The following is a 23729-nucleotide window of genomic DNA, read 5'->3' on the forward strand; positions in this document are numbered from 1 at the left end:
AAAAATGAAGAACGAACGAAGAATGGATGAAGAACGGTGAAGAACGCCGAAGAACGATGAAGAATTTCCACATAATCGCTTACGGAGGCGTTACAGAAACACTTCGACTCGATTTTTCTTCACGAAAACGTGTTTTTTGCCCAAAATAGCCGAAATGCATAGCCAAGGGGTCTTGAACATTTTGAAACAGCTCCTCCCTCCCTTATTTATAGGAAAAAAGGGAGGTGCTTGCCGACCAGAGACTTAATGAAGAAGATTTCTAAGCGAACCCGAATTACTAAGTTCACCCCCCTTTTCGTATTTTACAGAAAAGTTACGGAAGCCTTACGGAAGTGTTTCGGATTTGATTTTCATCTTTTTTTCTCTTCCCTTTCACCAATGTTAAGTGGAATATGCTTACCCAAGGTTTTCAGAAATTTTACGGAAGCATTATGGAAGCCACGGAAGCCTAGGAAACCATTTTTCAAAAACATGGAGGAGCTTGCCGCCCAGTTTCTTCCTCCTTAAGCAACCCAACTTCCAAAATGTTCCAGAAGGGCCTTGTCATACCCTAATTTCGTCCGGGGACCTTTGCTTGATGACATGCGACCTTTCTTTGGTCCTTGTGAGGTGCTTGGCACCCATCATTAGGCAATTTGTGAAATTCCAGGACATGCCGGAAAACCGAAAAAATATTGATGCACAATCCGTAAGTTTCCGTGACACACCGGAAATCAAATGGAAGCATCGATGCATAATTAAGTGAGATTCCGTAACATTCCGTAAGTCAAAAAGGGGATGATTATGTAATCCGCAAGGTTCCGTAACATTACGGAAAGAAAACAAGTATCGTTACGAAATTCGTAAGTTTCCGTAACTTTACGAAAAAAGAATCACCAAAAAAAGGCAGAGGGAGGTGTACTTAGTAAAAATGGGGGTGCAAATAGCACCCAGGCCCACTTGGGCCCTCCAGAATATTCCTCCAGAAGGCTGTTGCTTCTGGAGGAAGCAACCTGGCTCGCCTGGGCGAGCTGAGCTCGCTTGGGCGAGCTGGGCGGCAACCACCTCCCCTATTTTGCTATAAATAGGGGAGGAAGTGAAGAAGTAAAGGGTTCAGCCCCTTAGGCACTTCTCTCTCTTTCGAATTTGCTTGGAAAAATTGTTTCCGTGAAGAAAATCTAAGCCGAGGCGCTTCCGAAACGTTTCCGTAACATTTTCCGTGAAGAATTTCGCGAAGGTTTCGACCGTTCTTCGACGTTCTTCATTCGTTCTTCATCGTTCTTCGATCTTCAACGGGTAAGTACCTCGAACCAATCTTTTTGATTCATTCTATGTACCCGTAGTGGTCCACATTGTGTTTCGTGCATTTTTATTCTCGTTTTGTTTACTTTTTATACCCCCTCTTGACGTGCTTAAGCCATTTTACTTAAGTCATTTCTCGCTTAAATTAAAAATAAAATAAATTTCCACCGAACGTTTGATTTGTATTATCCGTTAACTTCGGTTAAAATAAATTCCGACCGTTCGGTTGTGCCGTAACCACGTTGGAAATAAAAAAAGGAGGTAAAAAATAATATAATAATCAAAAAAAATCTTTTAGCAAAATAAAGCGGAAAATCAATCGGACGTTTTCTCTTTGGGATTTCTCATTCTTAATCGAATTGATTAATAACTAAAGTGAAACTAAGGCTAAAATCAACTCGCCTAGTCAAGCTCGTCCATAAAAATAGGCTTTTGAAGTTTGTCATTTCAATTTCTCACTAAGTAAAATGGATCATTTTTAAGGTCCAACGCCTTAAAATGATCACCACTTAAGTAAAAAAGAATCACTTGATAAGAAAGAACTACGTAGGTCTGATTTTCTCATCCCAAATTGAGGAATACGTAGGAGCAAAGGGAAACACCCTTGTCGACCACAAAAAAGAAAAAATATAAAAAGGGTATAAAGGATATAAGGACATAAAAGGGAACGTAAAAATCAAAGTCATGTTTGCACATTCGATTAAAGGCTGCCGTCCCTTGGGACGGACGTGTGGGGTGCTAATACCTTCCCCGTGCGTAAATACAACTCCCGAACCTTTCACTTAAAAGTTCATAGATCGCGTCTTTTCCGGTTTTTCCGACGTTTTCCTCAAATAAACGTTGGTGGCGACTCCGCGCGTATTCCTTTCGTGGAACACGCATCCCGCGAGTCACGCCTCGCCCTCCCGTCGAAGGGTAGGTTGCGACAGTTGGCGACTCCACTAGGGACTGTTTTTAGAGAGTTAGGCCATTTAATCTTGTGCAAAGTTTTGCCATGACTTACTCCTTTGTTGGTTTCCCTTTATTATGTTCTTGTATATATAACTCTTTGATGCTTTTAGTGCATTTTTGTATGCATGAGGTAAATATTTATTCATTTGATGCACACAAACACTAACACTATTTGCACACACGGTGAGTTGAAAAAGGGCCCTATACCCGAGTTCGTGGGAACATAAGGAGTGGAGGTGAATCTGTGATCATGCTAGGTCTCCGACTTGCTTGATTATAGTGAACCCTCATCTAGAGTTTTTTCTCTTTGAAAACATATTGTTGCTAGTAGTCCCTACTGCTGCAGTATGTTCTTCGAAGGGGATGATACCTCTAGAAACCATCAAGAGAGATATGACTACCTCGGGGATTATTACTAAAAGCCTAGTTAGCTCTTTCCCTTATAGGTCCCTTAAATAGGGGCACGGAGCAAACACGTTGCGTGCCATTTTTCACACTGCCATGCATAAGTATCATATACCCTTTTGCTTATATTTGTTTGTGAATATTGTCGTACTATGTACATCCCCGTGTTGTGCCTTTCGCATATGCATCATGCGTAGGTTTCGTCTTTGATCCCCTCACTTTAGCAAACCAACGAAGGGTCCGTGTCACCGTTTTAAATACATACGTTGGGGCACTTTGCTACCCCTAGACGTTGTATCTAAGAAGGAGACAGTTTCTCGGGCTCCCGTATTCGTAAATTGCATCTGTGTCATATGCATTTCTTCATGCATTCATCCATTCCACCCATGATAGATGTCGGAGTTTTGATTCGCACTAGATTTTATTTCACTTTAGTAAAACATGGGATCAAGTCAAAAGCCTTCGCTTAAACAGAGGTTTTCCGGGCTCTTGTGTCTGTAAAATGCATTCATATCATGCACCGCATAAACATCTCTTCAGCATCATAATGAACATATCGTTCCTGCATTTGTCCGTTATCACATTCCCATTTTGCATGAGTCATTGCATCATCATATGCGTTCAACATACTTTTTGTTTGCTCATACATGATCCTTGTATTTTCCTCTACAAAACAAAAACAAAAAAAAGGGAAGTACGAAAATTCACGCTGCATTCTTAGTTGCATATATTCGGTACCATGAGCCAACCATGTTGGGATCATAAACCCATTTCACTTAAAAACAAAATGATTGAACATGGTACCTAATGCATGTTTAACTAAGAAAGGATGTTTCTTCGGGCATCTCAATTTCATAATTACATTTTCCAACCGTTTTATGTATGCCCGAGTCATTCATCCCTATGAAAGGTTGTTGAAGTATTGACGATCAGAATTGCCATTCCTTGGATTATAGGGTTGAACCAAGCTCATGCTTTTACAAAAAGGTTCATCAAGTCAAGTTGAAATATGGAAGTAACCGTCTTGGAAAATTGGGGCAAAAGATGAATCGAGTCACATCACTGCTTCGTCTACTGCCAAACATATTTAGGATTGTTGATGTCCTTGTTACTTCCAGTTTCACCTTGACAAAGATGTCATGGACCATGTTGAAAATCTAAATTGATTCAACCCCATATCCTGCGTAAAAATTCGCAATACTTCAACTTGCATCATTCACATACATCCATGCTTTTTCATTGGTCGCATTGTTCATTACATTCTTTCCTTGAAAAAAAGAAAAAAAAAAACTTAATCATTGTTATAAAAAAGAAAAGAACATGCTTTACGGCGCCCTTACCGAACTCGTGCTAGAGCTAGAGTAATGGGTGAAGCAGAGGAGGTGCAAGAGAAGATGAAGGCCGAAATGGAGGCCATGAAAGAGCAAATGGCCACAATGATGGAGGCCATGATGAGCATGAAGAAGATAATGGAAGCCAATGCGGTTATAGTTGCCGCTACTAGCGCTGTCGCTAAGGTGAACCCGATGCTCCCATCTGGCCTCAAGCAAATGAATCATCCAACCTCAAATATGGTAGGCAAAGATTTGGGAAGTGCGGATGACCCCATGATGTGCAAATTCAAAACAAGCATATCTTCCCACCATATGGCTTGCCTCCCAAACTATACACCACCCAATGTGGCGTACATTCCCAATGAGGATGTCAATAACCCCGCTCCCATACTCATTAAGAGCCAACAACCCCAAACTGATCATGCACATGTCTCTTAAACCGTGGAAGAGACACATGAAATTCCCCACCACAATCTAGCCGACTTCGAGCCTTGGCTCGGATATGCCACTAAAGGGCAAGCAGTTGGTGGTATAGCCCTTGAAAACACTTCGGAAGGCCCTCAGTGTCACCCACAACCACAACCCTCACATTCCACAGCGGTTAAAAACCCTCATGCTATGGCAGAAATGGGAAGAGGAAAGGCTCAGGTCATTGAAGGAGGTAAAGATTATGCCTTTGCTAACCTAGAGAGTTGTTCCTAGTACTCATATCATCACTCCTCCAGTTCTGCTGGAGACTTTGACACAAGGGGACTACTTGCCCCAAGAACCATCCAAAGATGTATTGTCGGAAGAAAAGGGCATACGCAAAGATGAGGAACTGCTAATACATTTCTTCCAAGAAAGTCTTACTGGGGTAGCTGTTACCTGGTACACTAACTTGGAACCTTCCCGAGTCCATACTTGGAAGGACCTAATGGTTGCCTTCGTTAGGCAGTGTCAGTACTATTCTGATATGGTTCCGGATAGGATGCAACTACAGAACATGTGCAAAAAGGGAGACGATAATCGTGATGGTAGACACATTATCGGTACTCTACTATGAAAAGATAGTGGGCTGTGCACCCTCAAAGCTTTGCAGATTTGGTCTTCGCCAGTGAAAGGATCAATGTGGGTCCGAAAAGAGGCAAATTTGATCATCCTACTAGGACGACTGAGAAAACTGGGCAAATGAAGAGGGTGAGAAAGAGGGAGAAACCCATGCTGTGACTGCCATTCCTATACGGCTAAGTTTCCCACCAACCCAACAATGTCATTACTCAGCCAATAACAAACCTCCTCCTTACCCACCACCCAGTTATCCACAAAGGCCATCCCTAAAATCAACCACAAATCCTACCTACCGCACTTCCAATGACAAACACCACCTTTAGCGTAAACCAAAACACCAACCAAGAAATGAATTTTGCAGCGAGAAAGCCTTAGAATTCACCCCAATTCCAGTGTCCTATGCTGACTTGCTCCCATATCTACTTGATAATTCAATGGTAGCCATAACCCTAACCAAGGTTCATCAACCTCCATTTCTCCGAGAATACGACTCGAACGCAACGTGGTGCTTGTCATGGAAAAGCCCCGGGGCATTCCATTGAGCATTGTAGGGGCCTGAAGCGTAAGGTGCAAGGTCTAATTGATGCAGGTTGGCTGAAATTTGAGGAGAATCACGTGTAAATCCTGACATTGACAAGAGATGCCACACATGGGGCAATTTTGAAAGTTGTTGTTAGATGTCTCTAAATAACTCATCAGGATTTTCAAGTTTGTACCATTATTGTAAACCACAGTTACAATGTTAAATGAAATGGATAAAGTTGATATCTTTGTCCCTCATCCTCTCACAAACGCATCTTTGCTTATTCAACTTTCACCGGAATGTGCGTGCAAGCCATTGGTCTGTTTGCTCAAGCGACCTGTGCTCCTGAGTTTGGACTTCCAAGACCGCTCAATCAGAGATTACTCGTCTTGCACGTTGGTGGGGGTGCCGTAAAACAACAAGTAAAATTCAAAACCAATAAGTTTCAAAATTAAAAAAATAAAAAAAAAGTTAAAAAAAAAAGGAGGGAGGCATTTGATTGACTGTGTTTTCAAGACATTCATGTGACCTCATTTTATCATTCCGGAAAGTCTGTCTTTTAGAGAGAAGTGAGTTATCAAGAATAGGATGTTGGATATATGGCCTCAGTTACCTTAAGAAAAAGGGGGGTTGAATTAAGATATGAAGATTATTCCCCAATTAAACTTTCACTCTGTTTTCGGATTAACGATGCACACAGGGACAACCCTTCCCTTGTGTTCAAGAATCCCCTACAACAAGAGACCCACGGTCTCTTAATCCCTTTTCGGAAATAAGAAGAAGAGAAGAAGAAATCTCTCTTAAAAGAGATAGATTCTATAATGAAGATCAATCAAAATTCTTTATTGAATATGCAAGTGGTTGACCAAGGAATCTTTTTGAGAGGATAAAACTGTTTGGGCAATGAAAAGTCTCTTTAAATTCGTGTTTCCAAGTCACCTTTGATTGTCATTCATAAAACATCTGAATAGATGTGACTCTTGGAAATTATATTCTGAAAATCCCCTCTGGTAATAAATTACAAGACTTGTGTAATCGATTACAGGTTTTAAAAATTTGAATTAAAACGTTCAATAAACTGCTGGTAATCAATTACCATCCATGTGTAATCAATTACACGTTATAAATTTTGAATTCAAATTTCTAGTGACTGTGATAAACATTTTCAGCTGCTGGTAATCGATTACCATAGAGAAAATCTCAATTTGAAATGATAGAATTCTTTGGTCAAACCTTTTGTATTTTCAATTTGGAAACTTCTTCCTAAAGATTCTAGAGATCAACTTGATCATATATCTTGATTTTCTTGGATTTTTGTCTTGAGTAAAACTTAGAAACACTTGATCCTTTAGCATCATCAAGACATCAAAACATCTTGCTTCTACATAGGAGTCATTTGACTTAATCCATCAACTGAAAGATCCTTCAACTATTTCTCGTCCTTGGAAAATTCTTTTTGCAAGAATCAACTGCATCTTTCATTCTTCCTCACTGCGAGGTTGTGAAAACAAGACAACAATTGGTACCTCTAAGCCCTACACTGGGGCAATGAAAGGCCCCATGCATAAACCTCAAACGAACCTAGGGGCAGATTAGAAGTTTTCACCCAATAGGTTCCCAGCTACAAGGTCATGACAAAAGATAACAATTGGTACCTCAAAGCCTTACACTGGGGCAATGAGGGGCATCGTGCATGAGCCTCAAGTGAACATAGGGGCAGATAAAAAGTTATCATCCGTCGATGTTTTTAAACAAGAAAAAAAGGGGGGGGAGACAAACCCTAGGATTTCAATGGATTGATTAAACATCAAATGGCTCCATTGCCGTCACTCCAAAATGGTCAAGTGACTAAATCAAAAAGAACATACACTCTGAGGGAATTCCCGGAGAGATTTGCAAAAAGATAGGATGAGGTTGCATGAATTATCACCTTTTTCAAAAGGACAGTCAATCTGTGTTTTCCAAAAAATCAAATCAAAATCAAAATCACAAAATAGGGAAAGAATGTCATGAACATTGTACAACTTTCCATTACATTGCATTGTTTCATATGAAGTCCGCATTTACCAAATTTCACGACAAAGGTTGCATGCATCTGCATCCCTAAAAATCATGTTAACTGCATAGATTTCCTACATCTAATGTCCAAATCTTGTGGATTTGGGATGACCGGCCCTCTCGATGAGTCGATCTCTTGCTTTCTCATAAGGGTGGACCCTTGGGTACTTGTACCTATCACCTTTAGAGGACTACACGTCCTCCCCTTGAAAGGACTACACACCCTCGCCATCAGAGGACCACACGTCCTCACCTTCAGAGGGCTACACGCCCTCGCCATCAGAGGACTACACGTCCTCACCTTCAGAGGGCTACACGCCCTCGCCATCAGAGGACTGCATGTCCTCACCTTCGTAGGGCTACACGCCCTCACCTTTAGAGGACCACACGTCCTCACCTTCAGAGGGCTACACGCCCTCGCCATCAGAGGACCACACGTCCTCACCTTCGTAGGGCTACACGCCCTCACCTTTAGAGGACCACACATCCTCACCTTCAGAGGGCTACACGCCCTCGCCATCAGAGGGCTGCACGCCCTCACCTTGAGAGGACTACACGTCCTCGCCAACAGAGGGCTGCACACCCTCACCTCCAGAGGACTACACATCCTCGCCTTGAGAGGGCTGCACGCCCTCACCTTTAGAGGGCTACGTGTCCTCATTTTCAGTGTGCTCCACATCTGCACCTTAAGAGAATTTAAGGTCCTCTGTCCTTAAATGCTTAACCGAGACTTGCACTCCCGGTTAAGGGACCAGTAGTTTCCTTTTAACGGTTCCTGGGCCACCCCCTGATATTGGAGGAGGGCCAACTGTTCGAGCACAACCAGAGAGGGAGGCTATCATACAGCTACTATGCATATCGGGGCAAGATTTCACCCGTGCCGCTGCAAAGAGACGAGTGCGGATCATGCACACCAACATGACCACTCTTACACAGATATAGATGACATTGCTACTTAGCAACATTCTGCCCAGCGACCGCAATGCCAATCTCCTCCTGCAAAAGTATCAGTTGGTCTGTGTCATCCCGACATGGGTAAGTATGCATATGGTTCAACTGATTTCTGATACCATCTATTGTTTGCAGGGATCGCACCCACAAAGACACCCAGTGGACCTGAAGAAGTCCAACAGGGCCCTGGGGTTTCCAGCTCTGGTTACGGGCCTCTGTCGGCCCTACAGGGCGCCCGTTCCCCCCAACAAGTTCATGTCGTCGTGGCATAGGTAAGTATGCACCTCCCCCAACTGATTTCTGATGTTATCTATTGTTTGCAGGGATTGTGCCCGCAAGACACCTAGTGGACCCGAAGAAGGCCAACAGGGTCTTGGAGTTGCCAGCTCTAAATACGGGTCTCTGTCAGTTCTAGGGAGTGCCTGTCGCCCCCAGAAAGGTCATCAGGCCCCCCTACCAATCGAGCTTTCATCAAGAAGTACTGCGCCCCCAGGCAGGCGCAGGGCGAAACACCACATCAGCATTGGGATGGCCGGTAGCGGGCAATAGACACACCGCCACCACCTCTAGAGTTCACCTCAGCTCATCCATAAAAAGGTTAGAGCGTTGCCTACGACACATGGCCGACCCATAGGCGACCAAGTCCAAAGCCAAAGGTAAGCAAAGTACTAGGTCCATGACCGACAAATCATTAGGCGTCCAGCTCAAGACGTTAAAGAAGCGTTACTAGGAGGCAACCTAGTAACTTTTAAATTTTTGCTTGCTATTTGATCACCTTTTGTTTCTCAAGTCATTTTGGGACACACCTAGTTTCTCATGATCCTAAGAATTTAAATAAAACGAGCACAAGCTCGGAAGGTAGTCATACCTCACAAATATATGTATGCGTGTTTAGGTAGCAAACAACTACCTCACAAAATATATATGTATGTTTAGGTAGCAAGATACCTTAGATATGCATGTATGTAGCAAAAAGATACCTCACAAAATATATATGTATGTTTAGGTAGCAAGATACCTTAGATATGCATGTATGTAGCAAAAAGATACCTCACAAAATATATATATGTTTAGGTAGCAAGATACCTAGGATATGCATGTATATAGCAAAAATACCTCAAAAAAATATACACATGTTTAGGTAGCAAAATACCTCAAAGAAAAAAAAAGAAAAATAAGTTGTCTAGCTGAAAAACCAACATGCTTGTGAAAAGAGATGACTTCCAACTTTTCTTTAAAGAAAAATTCGTTGATCATAGCTAGTTTTTGAAAAAATGTGTACACCTGAAGGGTGAATGCTGTGAAATTTTCCCGAGTACCCAAAATGGACTAGGATGAATGCACAAATTGATAAAAGAACATATTTTGGAAATGTTGGGTTGACTAAAATAGAGGAAATGAATCCTGAGCCCTAGCATCACATGACCATAAAAATTTGACACTTGAGTGTCCGCATAGGTGCATGCATGACCAGTTTTGCATAAAATTTCCAAATCATCATTTTTGCATTTGTGTCATGGAAATAATGTGGGGCATCCCTTTTTATCCTTGAACCAAACCAAACCCTGACATGTATCATGTCTAGCCATTCTACAAGCCTTGAGCCAAAATCCTAACTCACCATAAACCTTGACCCAGGGTGAGAATGTCAATCCTTACCCTCGAAAAAAAAAAGAAGAGAAGGAAAATTTCCAATCAAAGAGAAAGCAAAAAGAAAAGAAAGAAAATTCCCAATCAAAGAATGGGAGAAAGTAAAAAAGGAAGAAGAAGAAGGAAAGAAAGTTCCTGATCAAAGAAACTAGAAGAAATGTGCAAAAAGGTCTTTTTGACCAGACAATATCTGAACAATATAGAATTGTCACCAAATGAACAAAAAGAAGGAAAGGAAACCATGACCTAAAATGGTCTTCTCCCTTTAATTGCCAACCAGAATCAGTGCGCTAGCGACTTTTTCGCCCCGCACTAAACAAAAACAGAAAAGGAAAAAGCCAACAAAAAATCAAAAGCCAAAAAAACACACAAAAGCCGAAAAACCCGCTAAAAGAACCCATTCCCAAGGGAAGTCCTATTGATCCATGATCACGCATGTAATTTTTGATTTGATAGGAAATAATTTGCAAAGTCAAGTCATGACATATCTATGGTTCGGAATTAGGATGAAACACTTACCTGTGCGAGATTGATACACTTTGAGTGGATTTCTTCTATTTTTGTCGAACCCAGTGTTTCCTCTAAATGGTCATTTAGAAACAAAATGCTAACATCCAAAATCTCATTTATGGTTATGGGGGATTTCATCAACATACTCTCCTTCCCCGGTAAACGCATTGTTCTTTTCACTCAAAAAAAAAAAGCATATGCTGCTCTAATCAGTTGGAATATTTGTCTCTTTACTAAAGCATGTTTGCATTTTTAGTGAAGAAAACACCAAGACTTTTTTAAGTCTCACAAGTTATCCAGAACTACGTAGGTCTGAGTTCCTCATTGGAGGATACGTAGGAGCAAAAGCCTCACTTTTGTCGACCACACTGCTTTCTGTTACCATGACCCAAGAGCTGGTAGCCCGCGGAGACACCTTACGGTTATCCGCACCTCGAGTGTGATTGATAAGCGGAGGCCAATATGGTCATCTGCACCCTTTCTGGAGATGTAGGCATCTTCTGGTGGAGACTTTTTCAAGTCTCACAAGTTATCTAGAACTACGTAGGTCTGAGTTCCTCATTGGAGGATACGTAGGAGCAAGAGCCTTGCTTTTGTTGGCCGCCCCATAATCTTTGTCATACTGACCCTGAGGTCATGTGACATGCACCCTTGTGTCATCCAGAGGCGGCGGGCCCGATGACACGCGGAGATACCTTACGGTTATCCGCACCCTTTTGTCATCCAGAGGCGGCGGGCCCGATGACACGCAGAGACAAAAATTGGTCATTCTGCACCCTTGTGTCATCCAGAGGTGGCGGGCCCGATGACACGCAGAGACAAAATTTGGTCATTCTGCACCCTTGTGTCATCAAGAGGTGGCGGGCCCGATGACACGCGGAGATACCTTACGGTTATCCGCACCCTTTTGTCATCCAGAGGCGGCGGGCCCGATGACACGCAGAGACAAAATTTGGTCATTCTGCACCCTTTTGTCATCCAGAGGCGGCGGGCCCGATGACACGCAGAGACAAAATTTGGTCATTCTGCACCCTTGTGTCATCCAGAGGCGGCGGGCCCAATGACACGCGGAGATACCTTACGGTTATCCGCACCCTTTTGTCATCCAGAGGCAGCGGGCCCGATGACACGCAGAGACAAAATTTGGTCATTCTGCACCCTTGTGTCATCCAGAGGCGGCGGGCCCGATGACACGCGGAGATACCTTACGGTTATCCGCACCCTTTCGTCATCCAGAGGCGGTGGGCCCGATGACACGCAGAGACAAAATTTGGTCATTCTGCACCCTTGTGTCATCCATGTAGATGCAATTGGCTTTGATGTTTTGATGATGATCATGATGATGTGTTGCAATTGATGCAAATGGGCTTTTCAAGATTAAAATTCAAGACAATACTTCAAGATTACAAGTCACAACATCAAGATGATCACTAGAATATTAGGAAGGGAATTCCTAATTGAATTAGCAAAGGTCTGGCCAAGTGATTTAAATTAAAAAGTGTTTCTCAAAGGTTTTACTCTCTGGTAATCGATTACCAGAGGATGTAATCGATTACCAGTGGCCAAATACGTTTTATAACAGCTACAAAAATTTGAATTCAAAATTTTAGACTGTGTAATCGATTACACAATTTTGGTAATCGATTACCAGCAGTTAGTAAACGTTTTAATTCAAATTTTAAAAGCTGTAATCGATTACACAATTATTGTAATCGATTACCAGACAGGATTTTCAGAAAAATAATTTCAAGAGTCACAACTTTTCAAAGGCTTTACTCATGACCACCAATGGTCTATATATATGTGACTTAAACACGAAATTGCTCAGAGATTTTCAGAACAACAAAGTGTTTATCCTCTCAAAGAGCAAATTCATTTTATCCTCTTAAGAATTCCTTGGCCAATTCAATTGCAATTCATTAAGGAATTATTTGAGTGCTCAATCTGTAAAATCCATCTCTTTCTAGAGAGATTTGTTCCTCTTCTTCTTCTCATTCTCTAATGGGATTAAGAGACTGTGAGTCTCTTGTTGTAAAGGATCTCTAAACACAAAGGAAGAATTGTCCTTGTGTGTTTAGAACTTGTAAAAGGAATTTACAAGATAGTGGAACTCTCAAACGGGTTGCTTGGGGACTGGACGTAGGCACAAGGGTGTGGCCAAACCAGTATAAAAACTGAGTTTGCATTTTCTCTTCCCTTAATCTCCTTTATTTATTATTGCTTTATAGTCATATTCAAATTGTTTCATTTGAATTAATATTTAAGAAGATTGTCATTAAGGGAATTCATAACTTGAGTAAAAAGTGAAATAGATTTTTAATTAGGGGAAACAGTTTCGAATATCTTAATTCAACCCCCCCTTCTTAAGATATCTGAGGCTACTTGTCTAACAATCCAGAGGCGGCGAGCCCGATGACACGCAGAGACAAAATTTGGTCATTCTGCACCCTTGTGTCATCCAGAGGCGGCGGGCCCGATGACACGCGGAGATACCTTACGGTTATCCGCACCCTTTTGTCATCCAGAGGCGGCGGGCCAGATGACACGCAGAGACAAAATTTGGTCATTCTGCACCCTTGTGTCATCCAGAGGCGGCGGGCCCGATGACGCGCGGAGATACCTTTCGGTTATCCGCACCCTTTTGTCATCCAGAGGCGGCGGGCCCGATGACATGCAGAGACTGACATAGTCTTCTGCACCTTTTGTTCCTCCGGGAACAACGAGTCATTTACATGCGGAGATTTTATGGTCACCCGCGACTCTAGTCAACCGAGAGGAATGAAATTAGTGTCATACCCTAATTTCGTCCGGGGACCTTTGCTTTATGACATGCAACCTTTTTTTGGTCCTTGTGAGGTGCTTGGCACCCATCATTAGGCAATTTGTGAAATTCCGGGAACAACAAGTCATTTACATGCGGAAATTTTATGGTCACCCGCAACTCTCGTCAACCGAGAGGAACGAAATTAGTGTCATACCCTAATTTCGTCCGGGGACCTTTGCTTGATGACATGCGACCTTTCTTTGGTCCTTGTGAGGTGCTTGGCACCCATCATTAGGCAATTTGTGAAATTCCGGGAACAACAATTCATTTGCATGTGGAGATTTTATGGTCACCCGCGACTCTCGTCAAATCGAGAGGAACGAAATTAGTGTCTTATCTTTACTTTCCTTTTATCTCCAATAAAAGACAAGTAAAGAGGGGCAACTGTCATACCCTAATTTCGTCCGGGGACCTTTGCTTGATGACATGTGACCTTTCTTTGGTCCTTGTGAGGTGCTTGGCACCCATCATTAGGCAATTTGTGAAATTCCAGGACATGCCGGAAAACCGAAAAAATATTGATGCACAATCCGTAAGTTTCCGTGACACACCGGAAATCAAATGGAAGCATCGTTGCATAATTAAGTGAGATTCCGTAACATTCCGTAAGTCAAAAAGGGGATGATTATGTAATCCGCAAGGTTCCGTAACATTACGGAAAGAAAACAAGTATCGTTACGAAATTCGTAAGTTTCCGTAACTTTACGAAAAAAGAATCACCAAAAAAAGGCAGAGGGAGGTGTACTTAGTAAAAATGGGGGTGCAAATAGCACCCAGGCCCACTAGGGCCCTCCAGAATATTCCTCCAGAAGGCTGTTGCTTCTGGAGGAAGCAACCTGGCTCGCCTGGGCGAGCTGGGCGGCAACCACCTCCCCTATTTTGCTATAAATAGGGGAGGAAGTGAAGAAGAAAAGGGTTCAGCCTTCTTGGCACTTCTCCCTCTCTCGAAATTGCTGAGAAAAATTGTTTCCGTGAAGAAAATTCAAGCCGAGGCGCTTCCGTAACTTTTCCGTGGGCAATTACGCGAAGATTCTCGACCGTTCTTCAAGATTCATCGTTCGTTCTTCATCGTTCTTCGATCTTCAACGGGTAAGTACCTCGAACCAAGCTTTTCGATTCATTCTATGTACCCGTAGTGGTCCACATTGTGTTTCGTGCATTTTTATTCTCGTTTTGTTTACTTTTTATACCCCCTCTTGACGTGCTTAAGCCATTTTACTTAAGTCATTTCTTGCTTAACTTAAAAATAAAATAAATTTCCACCGAACGTTTGAATTGTATTATCCGTTAACATCGGTTAAAATAAATTCCGACCGTTCGGTCGTGCCGTAACCACGTTGGAAATCAAAAAAGGAGGTAAAAAATAATATAATAATAAAAAAAAATCTTTTAGCAAAATAAAGCGGAAAATCAATCGGACGTTTTCTCTTTGGGATTTCTCATTCTTAATCGAATTGATTAATGACTAAAGTGAAACTAAGGCTAAAATCAACTCGCCTAGTCAAGCTCGTCCATAAAAATAGGCTTTTGAAGTTTGTCATTTCAATTTCTCACTAAGTAAAATGGATCATTTTTAAGGTCCAACGCCTTAAAATGATCACCACTTAAGTAAAAAAGAATCACTTGATAAGAAAGAACTACGTAGGTCTGATTTTCTCATCCCAAATTGAGGAATACGTAGGAGCAAAGGGAAACACCCTTGTCGACCACAAAAAAGAAAAAATATAAAAAGGGTATAAAGGATATAAGGACATAAAAGGGAACGTAAAAATCAAAGTCATGTTTGCACATTCGATTAAAGGCTGCCGTCCCTTGGGATGGACGTGTGGGGTGCTAATACCTTCCCCGTGCGTAAATACAACTCCCGAACCTTTCACTTAAAAGTTCGTAGATCGCGTCTTTTCCGGTTTTTCCGACGTTTTCCTCAAATAAACGTTGGTGACGACTCCGCGCGTATTCCTTTCGTGGAACACGCATCCCGCGAGTCACGCGTCGCCCTCCCGTCGAAGGGTAGGTTGCGACAGGCCTATACTCAAATTGCTATTTACACCCCTATCTTGATAAGTTCACCCCACCTTCTTCCGTAATTTACAGAAAAGTTACGGAAGCATATATGACTTAACTTTCATCTTTTTTTCTCTTCCCTTTCACCAATGTTAAGTGGAATATGCTTACCGAAGGTTTTCAGAAATTTTACGGAAGCATTACGGAAGCGACGAAAGCCCCGAAAACCATTTTTCAAAAACGTGGAGGAGCTTGCCGCCCAGTTGTTTCCTCCTTAAGTAACCCAACTTCCAAAATGTTCCGGAAGGGCCTAGATTCGAATTGCTATTTACACCTATATCTTGATAAGTTCACCCTCCATTCTTTGCTGATTCTTTTTCCGTAACGTTACGAAACCTTGGGGATTACGTAACGATACTTGTTTTCTTTCTGTAATGTCATGAAACTTTACGGATTACACAACCATCCCCTCTTCGGCTTCTAGAATGTTACGGAACTTTACGGATTGCACAATAATGTTTCCTTTCGACTCTCGACATGTCACGGAACTTCACGGATTGCTTAATGATGGGTGTCAAGTTCCTCGAAGCGGTCAAGCGACGGTTGCATGCCATCAAACAATGGTCCCCAGAAGAAATTAGGGTATGACACCACCATTGGGGCTCTTCTATTGTTGTTGGGGGCAACGTTGGAGGCATATTCAAACTTGCCTTTCCTCAGTCGGGACTCGATTCTTTCTCCGGCAAAGATGAGGTCTGCAAAGTTAGCCGACATATATACTATCATCTTCTCGTAGTGGAACGTAGGCAACATATCTACCATAATCGTGATCATTTCCCTTTCAATCATAGGTGGGACGACTTGGGCTGCTAGGTCTCTCCACCTTTGAGCATACTCTTTAATGGACTCATGTTCCCGCTTGGTCATGCTCTGAAGTTGGTTCCGATCAGGAGCCATATCCGTGTTGTATTGGTACTGCCTAATGATGGCAGTTGTCAAGTCTTTCCATGACTGGATCTGAGAAACTTCTAGATTGGTGTACCACGCCACTGCTGCTCCGGCAAAGCCATCTTGAAATAAGTGCATTAACAGCTTTTCGTCCATAGAATATGCCCCCATCCTTCAGCAATGCATCCGAAGATGACCTTTTGGACATGTCGTCCCTTTGTATTTATCAAAATCTGGTACTTTAAACTTGGGAGGAATGATGATGTCAGGTACCAGACACAGATTCGCTAAATCTGAGAACGGATAGTTGCCGAGGCCTTCTACCACTCTCATCCTCTCTTCAAGTAGATCAATTTTTCCCTTGTCTTTTGCAATGGGAACGAGTTCCTTAATGGGTGCGGATGGAGACGGGACGTGGCAGACTATGTTTGGTTGGGGCAACTCATGGGGGGCTGGTTCCTTGAGGGGAAGTAGAGGGCCTAAATAGGCATCTCCTTCATCATCTTCTTGCAGAGGATAGTCGGCATGAGAAGGGAGCTGCCCCTCGAAGGTAGGGGCTTGGCTCAAATTGTCTGGAGCGGTACGGGGAGTGAAGTCTGGAGGCAAACCATAAGGGTAGGCTTGAGGACTATACCTCCGATTTAAACCCATCGCGTTTCTGTCTCGACCCAAGTTTATTACAGGCTGTAGCACCGGTTCCACTTCCCTAGCAGTATTGGAAGCGGTCGCCGTAGCATTATCTTCTATAGTTTTTTGAATCTTTAGCATGACCTCTGTGATAGAAGCCATCTGATCTTTTAAGGCCGATAGGTCGGCCATCATCTGTTCTTGCACTCCCTCTTTGTTATCCATCTTACTTCTGGATCGGGTGTTATAGGGGTGCCTTTGCGCTTTTTTAGTTATGGTGAGTTCCCTAAAGAGACAAACAGTGGTGAGCATGCCATCAAAACATGAATATGCTAATGAATGATCAGATCACTTGGATCCACCTCAAGGCCTTTTTAGACAACGTGATGAGTTTCAGAACTTCTCTTTTATAAAAAGGAACAAAAGCTTTTATCTAGCCAAGATCATACAAAAGTGTTACAACAGAACCTAACGATTTCTAATTATATGGACCATTACATCTATCATGTGTTGACAGTAATTGATTAGCCCGTGAATTTCCTCTGGGGCTGAACATACTTCGGCGATGGCTTTTGCTTTGGCTAGTAGTCGCGGGAGGTCTTGACTTCCATTTAAGGTCAAGGCGAACCTATCCATCCACATGGTCGCTTCTTGATGCAATGCATCAATCACCCTTCCTCTTGCTTCCTTCTCGGCGTACGCTTGTGCGAAGTCCTCTACTAGTTTTTGTTCATGGGTCAAAGACTGGTTTAACTCTTCTTTGTACTCCCTATTATAGCTAGCATGCTTTGCTCCGTGGCTTCTAAGTGTTGGGCCAAACTCCTCTTGGATCTTGAGCAAGCAGCTAACTCCTCCTTTAAGACCATGCCATGTACTCGTGACTGGTCTCTTTCCTCTCTCCGGAGCTTGAACTCATTGTTGCTGCCCCAAAAAGCTCCTCGGAATTTATCTCAGCCATGCTCTTCCTTGCAAGCCCTCTTGGTTTCTCGTTCGAGGGCTCTTGCAGTAGCCGCATTTTCCTCTCGTAATTTGGCACACTCTTTCCGGATGTCTGTAGCGACTAACTTGAATTTTTCTTTGGCGAGTCTTGCCTTTCCTAGCTCTGATTTTAGAGCTTGGACTTCTTCATCCTCTTCCGGAGCTTCGAAGTTCTCCTCGTTGATAATTTTCTACTTGGAGAGCCAATCTAACCCTCGTGTATGAACTCTTATCCATTCATGATAACCACCGATGATGCCATTACGGATGCCCCTAAGTTCTTTATCTTTCCTTAATAGGTTTTTCCACGCCTTGTGGACTCTTTGTACAATCTTGAAACTTTGCGCGCTGAAATCTCTCACAAGGAAAGTCGAGAGGCTCTCTTCCATCGGTGCTCCCCTCATGGGGTACCCTAACTTTCTTATAGCAAGTGCGGGATTATAGTTAATACAACCCCTCGTCCCTATCAACGGAATGTTTGGGTAATCCCCACATGAGAAGAAAACTCCCTCCTTTCCTTCCTTCCATTGAGGAAACCAGTTGATTATGTTGCCTCCTATCCCAGCCAAGTATTGGTCCTAATCTACTATTCTCTTTTCGACGCACGAGCGATAACTTTGAAGCGGACACGGGTGCCTTATGTCTTGTTGGAATAGGTGCGAAACCAACCACACACAAAGAGCGGGTAAGTAGCAAACAATCCGTGCATTGTTTTTCTCGCACCTTCGGTCAAATGTAACAAATAAGTCCGCCAAGATAGCTACCACCGGGCTCTCCTTTGCTTTATACGATCCAACTCTCTCGCCGAATCTCCGACCACAGCTGCAATCTTGCTCAAGGAGGGAAGAAACCCGGAGAAAAGATACGGTTTTCTTCCCCCAAGAGGGCATCCAAAAATCTCCTCAAATTCTTCAACAGTCGGTACTATTTGGAAGCCCCCAAACGTGAAGCATCTCAACGGCTGGTCATAGTATTGGGCGACAGATACAACGGCTTCCGTAAATACATCCGCTGTGGTCAAATCTAAAATCTTTCCGTACACTATGCGGAAGGCTTGCCTTTGGAGGGGTCCCATCAACCGTCCCAACTCTTTAAGGCTGGTGACATCTAGGCCCTTAATCTTGACTTGATAGAATCTTTTTCCATTTTGATTTGTCGCCATCATTTACCTTAAAAGGGGTGAATCAAGGCTCCTATATGAATGATGCAATGTGCAAAAGCATAACACGGGGATGTACACAGCATGGCAATATCCACAAATAATCATACAGCAAAGGCATCCATGACATTTAGGTTATATGCATGGCAGTGTTTAAAAGGCACGCTGCGTGTTTGCTTCGTGCCCCTATTTTAAGGACCTATAGGATAATATATAGGGGTCTCTAATAACTACTCCCAACGATCCATATCTCACATGGCTGTTTTCTAGAGGTATCATCACTCAAGATAATAATATTGCGGCGGTATGGAATACCAGCGACAACACATTATAAAGAGAGAAAGCTCTAGACGAGGTTTCACTATTATCAAGCAAGTCGGAGACCTAGCATGACCATAGATCCACCCCCACTCCTTAAATTTCCATGAACCCGGGTATAGGGCCCCTTTTTACTCAAACCCGTGGGTGCTTAGAATGCGGTGTAAAAATGTGGAAAAGACAACAATTATTATTTTTACATAGTTCAAGAAAAAACGCACACACAAAGTTTCATAATTCAACACTTTCCTAAAATAGGCCTAACTCACAAAAACAATCCCCAGCGGAGTCGCCCACTATCGCAACCTACCCTTTTGCAGGCGAGCGAGGCGAGGCTCACGGGTGCGTCTTCCAAAGGAGGAAATGCGCGGAGTGGCCACCAACGTTTATTTGTGGAAAACGTCGGAAAAACCGAAGGAAACCGGTCATGAAGAATATTCCAGATTCGGGAGTTGTATTTACGTTTGAGGAAGGTATTAGCACCTCTCATGTTTGTCCCAAAGGACAACAGCCTTAGATTAGAATTGTGTGAAATTATGTATCTAAACTTTTATTTCTCTTTTTATTTTTGAGATCGACAAAAGCGGGGCTCTTGCTCCTACGTACCCTCCATCGAAGAGGAAATCAGACCTACGTAGTTCTTTCTAAAGGGCGAATCAAGCGATTCTTTTTACTTGGAAGGTGGTCCTTTTAAGGCGTTGGACCTTAAAATGACCCATTTTTACTTGGTGAGAAAAACTGAGGTATCGAACCTTAAAATCCTTTTTAGTGATTTTTTGCGGACGAGCTTGACTTTGCGAGTTGATTTTAGCCTTAGATTCACTTTAGTTATTAGTCAATTCAAATAAGAAAGAGAATCCTAAAGAGAAACGTCCGATTGATTTTTTTTTGTTTATTTTACTAAAAGATATTTTTTATTATTATATTATTATTTTACCTCTTTTTGGTTTCCAACGTGGTTACGGCATGACCGAACGGTCGGATTTCATTTTAACAGAAATTAACGGATATTACAAATCAAATGATCGGTGGAAATTTATTTTATTTTTTGATTAGGCGAGAAAATGACTTAAGTCAATGACTAAAGCACGCAAAAGGGGGTACAGAAAGTAAATGAAACGAAAATGAAAGTACGAGAAACAAATGGGGACCACCAAGGGTACATAGAATGAATTGAAAAGTTCGATTTCGGGAACTTACTGGTTGAAGACCGAAAAACGACGAAGAACGAACGATTAACGACGAAGAACGGTTAAAAATCTTGGCGAAATCACCCACGGAAACGTTACGAAAGTGCCTCGGCTTGGATTTTCTTCACGGAAACAATTTTTCTCACTAATTTTAAGTGATCCCAAAATACAAGAAGGGCTGGACCCCTTTCTCCTTCACTCCTCCCCCTATTTATAGGAAAATAGGGGAGGAGCTTGCCACCCAGCTCGCCCAGGCGAGCCAGGTTGCTTCCTCCAGAAGCAACCGCCTTCTAGAGGAACATCCTAAAAGGCCCAAGTGGGCCTGGTTGCTATTTGCACTCCATTTTTACTAAATACACCCCCTTTGCTTTTTTTGGTGATTTTTTTTTTCCGTAACGTTATGAAACTTTATGAATTTCTTAACGATACTTGTTTTCTTTCCGTAAGGTTACGAGACCTTACGGGTCACGTAATTACTCCTTTTTTGGCTTTCGGAATGTTACGAAACCTCACGGATTGCGTAACAATGCTTCCTTTTGATTTCTGGCATGTTACGGAAACTCACGAATTGTGTAACAATGCTTCCTTTTGATCTCTGGCATGTCACAAAACTTCATGTATTGTGCAACAAAGGGTGCCAAGTACCTCGAAGCGGTCAAACAATGGTTGCATGCCATCAGACAATGGTCCCCGGACGAAATTAGGGTATGACACTCTTCAGCGAAGGTGAGGTAATTGTTGGCTGTGATGTTATTGATGATCCTTTCAAAGCCTTATACTGAGATGTATCAGGCTACATGAGCTTCATTCAAGACTTTTACCAACAAAGCTCGGTGAGGCTCAGAGCTCATGAGTAGCTCCAGAAGGGAGACTCTAGGCGGGGTCTTGTTGAGTTGTTCCATGACTTTGAACTCACTTTATTAGATAATGCGGAGGAACTCGCTGGCCTCCTCGAGTGATACCTCTTTCTTGCCGCAGCCTTCTCTTCCCACGACAAATTCCTTCGTCGGAACATCCTCGTCCGATGCGGGGATCACTTTGACATTTTGTCCTTCGGTCACCTTTGTTTTCCCTTTAGCGTTTGCGGGCTGCATTGGCAGGCTAGGAGGTGTGAACACGCAACCGCTGCGGGTTATGCCGCTCAGCTCGGTGATGTGGGTTACTTTGGCTGATAGTGAGCCGATGTCGGTAGCTTCTTCCTTCCTACCGCCCAAAGGGGCGTACCTACTCACCTCGATGGCATTAACAGCTCCCCCTCCATGATTGGCAAGATGGTTTGTCTTTATGTTGGGCTCGTCCTCTTGAAACGTCAACCATCCGGCTTCTATCAAGCCTTGGACCTTGCTCTTCAAGGCCAAGCACTGTTCGACCGAGTGGCCCGGGGTTCCCCCATGGTATGTGCAGGTCGCGCTAGGGTTATACCACTTTGGGAATGGAAGCTGGAAGATCCTTCCCAAAATCACCATGAGCAATTGGTTGGCGATGAGAGATGGCAAGAGGTCCCCATACGTCATTGGGATCAGGGTGAAATTCTGAGTCTGCCTTGGTGAATAGTTCCTCGCTGTGTTGGAGTCCTTGCCAAAGTGGGCATTGTTGGCCGGGTGAGGCTGGGTTGGAACCGAAGCCTGAGGAGCCCCCCTCTGTGGGGGCGTGGGTGCCCTTGGCTGGGCGAGCACTGTGTCAGAAGAGCCCCCGGCGCGAGCTGAAAAACTTGGGTGATGTTGTGCATATTGGTGGGTACCGTGGGGGGTTTGCTGTGGCTTGGGCCATGCAGGTGTTGAAGTGACGGTATGGGCATCTCCCTCTTTCTTCTTCGCCCCAGCTGTTCCGATACTCCTACCGCTGGCACCTACTAGGGAGACGTAATCAAACTTTCCCGTCTTCAAACCCACCTCGATCCTTTCTCCGGTGAAAACCAAGTCCGTGAAGCTAGAGCGCATGTAGCCCACTAATTTCTCATAGTAGAATACAGGCAAGTTATCCACTATCATAGTAACCATTTCTCTCTCGACCATGGGAGGGGCTACTTGCGCTTCTAGGTCCCTCCAACGCTGAGCGTATTCTTTAAAAGACTCGTGTTCCCGTTTACTCATGTTTTTTAGTTGAGTTCGGTTGGGAGCCATATCAGAGTTGTATTGATACTGCCTAAGGAAGGCCGTAATCGGATCCTTCCAGGTGTGGATGCGGGAAGCTTCTAGGTTAGTGTACATGATGACTGCTGCCACAACCAAATTATCTTGAAAGAAATGCATCAATAATTTCTCGTCCCTGGAATATGCACCCATCTTTCAAAAGTACATTTTTAGGTGATTCTTAGGACATGTCGTCCCTTTGTACCTATCGAAATCAGGTACCATGAACTTCGGAGGGATGACAACGTCCGGCACCAGGCCCAGGTCAGTCATGTCTGCAAACGAATAATCGCCGAATCCTTCAATATCCCTCAATCTCTCTTTGATGAGATCGAGTTTTTCCTTTCCGTCCGCTGCCGGGAGCGGCCCTTCCACGAACTGAAACATTGGCTATGTTGGGTGGTTTTGAGGCTCTCCCGTGATGTTGGGTTGAGGTAGTGCGTTGGGCGCCGGCCCCTCAATAGGAAACGAGGAGTAGGAGTCGACGTCTCCCTGAGCGCGCTCTCGAGAATTCTCATGGACGTCGTCAAGATGCCGAGGAGGCTCCCCTTCGAGGATGAGGGGAGTAGTGTGACCCACGTCTTCATGCATGGGTGGTGGTGTGTAGTTAGGTGGTAAACCGTAGGGGTAAGCACCTCCGTTGTACCTCGGATGGGGGTTGCTGACATGCCCTGGTGTGTTTCTCCCTCGTCCCACGATGTTTGGAATGGGATGGTGCGTAGTGGTTGGGAGAGCCGGGTTTGCCTCGGTAGTCGTGCTAGCGGCGATGATGGCCACGTTCCTCTCCATTAGTTGTTTCATTCCTAGCATGGCCTTCATCATAGAAGCCATTTGTT

The 23729-nt window shown here is 43.4% G+C and overlaps 1 protein-coding gene across 1 annotated transcript; it reads right to left on the reverse strand.

Annotated features, from left to right (window-relative positions):
- Positions 1 to 21681: 21681 nt before the first annotated feature.
- On the reverse strand, positions 21682 to 23280 carry LOC102664875 (uncharacterized). Its single transcript, XM_006606626.1, has 2 exons — positions 23099 to 23280; positions 21682 to 23029 (listed from the first exon to the last, which is right to left on the reverse strand). The coding sequence occupies exons 1-2, from the start codon at positions 23278 to 23280 to the stop codon at positions 21682 to 21684; spliced, it is 1530 nt and encodes a 509-aa protein (XP_006606689.1).
- Positions 23281 to 23729: the final 449 nt, after the last annotated feature.

Source organism: Glycine max, chromosome 20, assembly GCF_000004515.6.
Source record: "Glycine max cultivar Williams 82 chromosome 20, Glycine_max_v4.0, whole genome shotgun sequence".
In the NCBI taxonomy this organism is placed as follows: domain Eukaryota; kingdom Viridiplantae; phylum Streptophyta; class Magnoliopsida; order Fabales; family Fabaceae; genus Glycine; species Glycine max.

What these genes read in the sequence shown, in the direction of transcription:
- LOC102664875 (XM_006606626.1), bottom strand. Translation starts at nt 23,280, where the DNA reads ATGTTTCAGTTCGTGGAAGGGCCGCTCCCGGCAGCGGACGGAAAGGAA. An exon ending in ATGGTACCTGATTTCGATAG is followed by an intron (nt 23,030 to 23,098) that starts GTACAAAGGGAC and finishes TGCATATTCCAG; the next exon opens with GGACGAGAAATTATTGATGC.